The sequence below is a fragment of the Durio zibethinus genome, chromosome 19 (genome assembly GCF_047325235.1).
Source record: "Durio zibethinus cultivar Kanyao isolate XHJ-2024 chromosome 19, ASM4732523v1, whole genome shotgun sequence".
NCBI classification, from domain to species: domain Eukaryota; kingdom Viridiplantae; phylum Streptophyta; class Magnoliopsida; order Malvales; family Malvaceae; genus Durio; species Durio zibethinus.
The window spans coordinates 18,070,119-18,074,850 of NC_143180.1; the positions used below are offsets into that span (position 1 = coordinate 18,070,119).

At 31.0% G+C, this 4,732-nt stretch overlaps 1 protein-coding gene across 1 annotated transcript; it reads left to right on the forward strand.

Moving 5' to 3' along the window:
* Positions 1 to 534: 534 nt before the first annotated feature.
* LOC111309923 (putative pectinesterase/pectinesterase inhibitor 47) lies at positions 535 to 4,277 on the forward strand. Its single transcript, XM_022908944.2, has 3 exons — positions 535 to 1,194; positions 2,668 to 3,025; positions 3,496 to 4,277. Exons 1-3 carry the CDS (start codon positions 535 to 537, stop codon positions 4,188 to 4,190), a joined length of 1,713 nt encoding a protein of 570 aa, XP_022764679.2. The 3' UTR covers positions 4,191 to 4,277.
* The last annotated feature ends 455 nt before the right edge of the window (positions 4,278 to 4,732 follow it).

Genomic DNA, 4,732 nt, shown 5'->3' on the forward strand with positions numbered 1-4,732 from the left:
TATTTTGTATTAAATATATCAACACAAAATTTAATATAATAATTTTTATATTTTATACATATTATACAAGAAATAATTAAACGACGAATTGTTAGGTCTCTTCTATCTCAATTTTTAAAAAAATTAAAAACAAAAATAGTACTTGTATTATATATTTTTTGTTAACTTAGTACCTAAAAAAATAAAATTCACAATTAGATACTTCAATTTTCATTTCATTATCTACTTTATTCTCTTAAACTAATATCATTAGTTAATTAGTTGATATAACATAACGACAGAATAAAAGTTTAAGTACTTAATTGTAAATTTCATTTTTTAAAATGTCAAACTGATAACAAATGTATAATATAGGGATGAAATGATTATTTAAACAAAAAACATAAATTAATTGAAGATGATCTAGCCGCATGGATTCTTACTCTTTTCTCTCACGAAGGCATGCATATATAAAAACACCTACTTAGCCATCATCTACAATACATACCCTTAAATCATAGTAGTGACTAAAAATCACCCAAAAATAACAAGAAAATGCAAATCCTCCAATCCTCCTTAGTTTCTTCTTCTCTCTTAGCCTTTCTTCTTATTCTTTCTTCACCAAGTTTGTTAACCTCACCCCAACCCCCTTCCATTGTATGCAAATCCACTCCCTACCCAAAGCTCTGCCGTTCCATTCTCTCAGCCTTCACATCGTCGCCCTCCGATCCCAACAACTATGGCAAATTCACAGTCAAAAAATGCCTTAAACAAGCTGAAAAACTTTCCAAGGCTATCAACCGTTACCTCACTCACAAAAACTACTTCCCATCATCCCACTTGGAAGCTGGTGCAATGCAAGATTGTGCTCAACTAGCTGACCTTAATGTTTTTTACTTGGAGAAGATCTCGGTTGAGTTGAAATCGGCTGTTGATTCCATGACTGATGCCTTGGTGGACCGAGTCTCGAGTTTACTCAGTGGGGTTGTGACTAATCAACACACTTGCTTTGATGGGCTTGCCGATGCCAAGGGTAGTTTTGCTAGTGTTTTGGCTGAACCACTCGCTAATGTGACTCAGTTGTATAGCATCTCCCTTGGGTTGGTGACTCATGCGTTGGACCGGAACCGTAAGCGATTTAAAAGAAGTAAGGGATCTCAAAACCCGGGTACTTTGAAGCATGGGTTTCGCCAACCGCTTGAATCACTCATCGAGGTAACAAATTAGCGTACATTGTTTTATGCTTTTCCTTTTAATTTTTTCCTTTCTATACAATATATATGGAAGTACTCGATCTTATACCATACAAAGGTTTTGTTACATGGAATTCTTATATATACGATGCCAGATAAAGGTATGTGTCTTAGTATATGCATACGAATACGTATATGACATACGTTAATAGTACTATATAAGAATTTCAAACAGTAATATTTTATGTTAATATAGTACTATATATAATATAAGAATTACTACTTGGATTTAAACATTTAATTTTGTTTGTCTGGTTTCTAAGCAGAGATTTATTGCCAACCTGGCCCAATTAACGTGGAGGATACGTTTCTCTTGAACCCCAAAGAAAGTTTTTTTTTTTTTTTTATTTGCAAATTTTGAAAGATCATTTTTATATATGGTTGCTCAAGTTTTTAATATGGGCTATTTTCAATTAATTTACATGATTCAAATATATAAGAATGGCGATTTGTTAGCAGTTATAACAATTTTTCAAATTTTTACAATTTTTTTAAATGTACCATATACCATTAAAGCAAAATTAATACTGCATAAATCAATTATAACAGTAAGATTTGTAGGTTAGAAAAAGTGAAAATATAGTACACTCATAATGCATAAATGAATACATAACGAAGACATGGTTGTTGGTTAGAAGTGTAATTTGAAAATAAAAAAAAAAGGTTTGTAGAAATTAAAATATAAATGTCAAATTTATTGAATATCATATCTTAAGTATAATTATATAAACTAACAAAACTAAACTTTGAATCCACTATTAATTTGTTATATTAGATTCTCATCAATGTATTTTTTTATTATCACATGGGTCAAGAAAGTCATCCATTTTTAGTTAGGCTTCCATTATAATTGTTTCAAATTTAATTCTAAATTGATATTTTTTACTCTTTGGTTTTAGTATTTGTACATGAAAATAAAGAGACAAGTCACGTAGGTTTGCATGTTGAGTATTAAGAGGGTCCGAAGCAATATTATTTCAACTGTTCGCTCATGGAGGAAACCGCATCGTTTATGATGAATAATTGAATATTCTACTTGTAAATTATAAATATGTTTATGTAATATTAAATGCAAAAACTCAAAATAAATATATTACTGCAAACTCAAATAGTTTTCCCATAAAATATAGTATCATACAAATTATGAATTTTTCTTTTTTCTTTTTAATAAACTATGAGTTTTTTCTTTTATACATGTCAAAATTCAAAACTTGTTAGTGATCTCAAGTTGGCTATATTTTGCATATAATTCAAATTAAAAAAAAAAAAAAACAGTTAGTTTAATGGTGTTGGAGTCTATTTCAAAATTGAAAATTTCGAATTAAAAGCTTAATCATAGTTCAAAAAGTGTATTTTTGAATTTTTTCGGAAGTGATTCTGTTTTTTTGAAATTGCCTTAATTAATAAATCTAACCGATCGATAAATTTGGTTCAGGCTCTACGAAAAACTTATCATTGCAACAACAAATCAACGGATTGTCATAAGGGGCAACGGATTCTTGGTGAAGTAGAGGGCAAAGGAATTCTCATTAATGAAACTATTATAGTAGGTCCATACGATGGCGACAATTTCACAACCATTGGAGAAGCCATTGCTTCTGCTCCAAACAATTCGAACCCTGAAGATGGATATTTCATAATCTATGCTAGACAAGGATATTACCAAGAGTATGTCATTGTCCCCAAAGAAAAGAAGAACGTTATGTTGATTGGAGACGGAATCAATAAGACCATAATCACTGGAAACCATAATAGGGTTGATGGCTGGACAACTTACAATTCTTCAACCTTTGGTATGTATATCACATTTTCATTAATTTCTCCCTCTTATTTTAGATTTTGACTTTTCTCTACTTTTTGAAGTTATGATTTTTTTGGCATGCAATAAGAGTGTAAGCGAATCAAGCTATCCGTGAGTTATTCAAGTTTGACTTGAAGAAATTTGAGCTTGACTCATTCATTGTTAAGTCAAGTTTAAGAGTTGAATTCAAACATAAAAATGAAACTTGATCTTTGAATTTCAAATTTTTGAATCCAGTCGAGTCAAGTTAGAGTGTAAAAAATAAAACTCAAGTTAAGCTTCGAGCTTTAAGCTTTCGAGTTGAGTTGACACAAACTTGAATTTAAAAGTATATCGATTTGATTCGATTCGATTATATCTTTAATATACAACACGAATATAGCATAATAGACTCCAATTCAATTGCTAGCTTGAAGATGCAATCTTGGCTCCAATTTGACTCTTTAATTTGTGAATTTGCAGTTGTTACTGGAGAGAGATTTGTAGCTGTAGATGTTACATTCAAGAACACAGCTGGTCCAGAGAAACACCAAGCTGTGGCTGTGAGGAACAGTGCTGATTTCTCCACATTCTACCGCTGCAGTTTTGAAGGGTATCAAGATACACTTTATGTACATTCCCTAAGACAATTTTACAGGGAATGCGATATCTACGGAACTGTTGATTTCGTATTTGGAAATGCTGCTGCTGTATTCCAAAGTTGCAATTTTTACGTTCGGAAACCATTGCCTGAACAGAAAAACACAATCACAGCTCAAGGAAGGACCGATCCTAATCAAAACACCGGCATTTCGATTCAAAATTGCACAATTGAAGCTGCACCAGACTTGGCAACCGATTCAAGCAACAACTTAAATTATTTGGGTAGACCCTGGAAGCAATATTCTAGAACAGTGTTCATGCAATCATACATGGGAAATTTGATTAGTCCCCCTGGATGGTTGGAATGGAATGGAACATTTGGACTTGACACATTGTCTTATGGGGAGTTTGGAAACTATGGACCAGGTGCAGATACAAGCAAGAGAGTGAAGTGGCCTGGCTATAGTTTATTGAATGCTACACAAGCTATGGATTTTACTGTCTACAATTTCACCATGGGAGACACTTGGTTGCATCAAACTGATATACCCTTTTCAGGTGGATTATACAATTAATGATATAATAAATAATATGTAATCTTTTATTCATTCTTCATCTTTATCGTGCACGTGTTTCTAGCAATTCTTAACATTGTTGACACTGAGATAAACAATAACACTGTGTTTTTACAAGAAATAGTATTTTTTTAGTGAAGAAAAAATCACTAAAATTTATAGTGATCAATTTTAAAGTCATCATTTGTCATCACAAATAATTTTGTCACTATTGTATTAGTGATGATATTTATTACATTACCACAATAGCACTTTTTTTTTTTGTGACACAAATTATAACACTAAATATATTAGAATATGTGACTAAAACAAATTATCATAATAACTCATTTTATTGTGACAATTATTTCGACTATAAAAAATTAAAATGGTGATGAAAAAAAGTTGTCATAATAACATGATTTTCTTGTGACATATCGACTTTAAAAGTATAGCAATAATTACAAAATTATAGTCACTCAAGTTATTTTATTAGTGACAAAATTTTCCTCATTAGTGTTCATCGAAATAGTATCAAATGAATTATTTCACTAATATTAAAA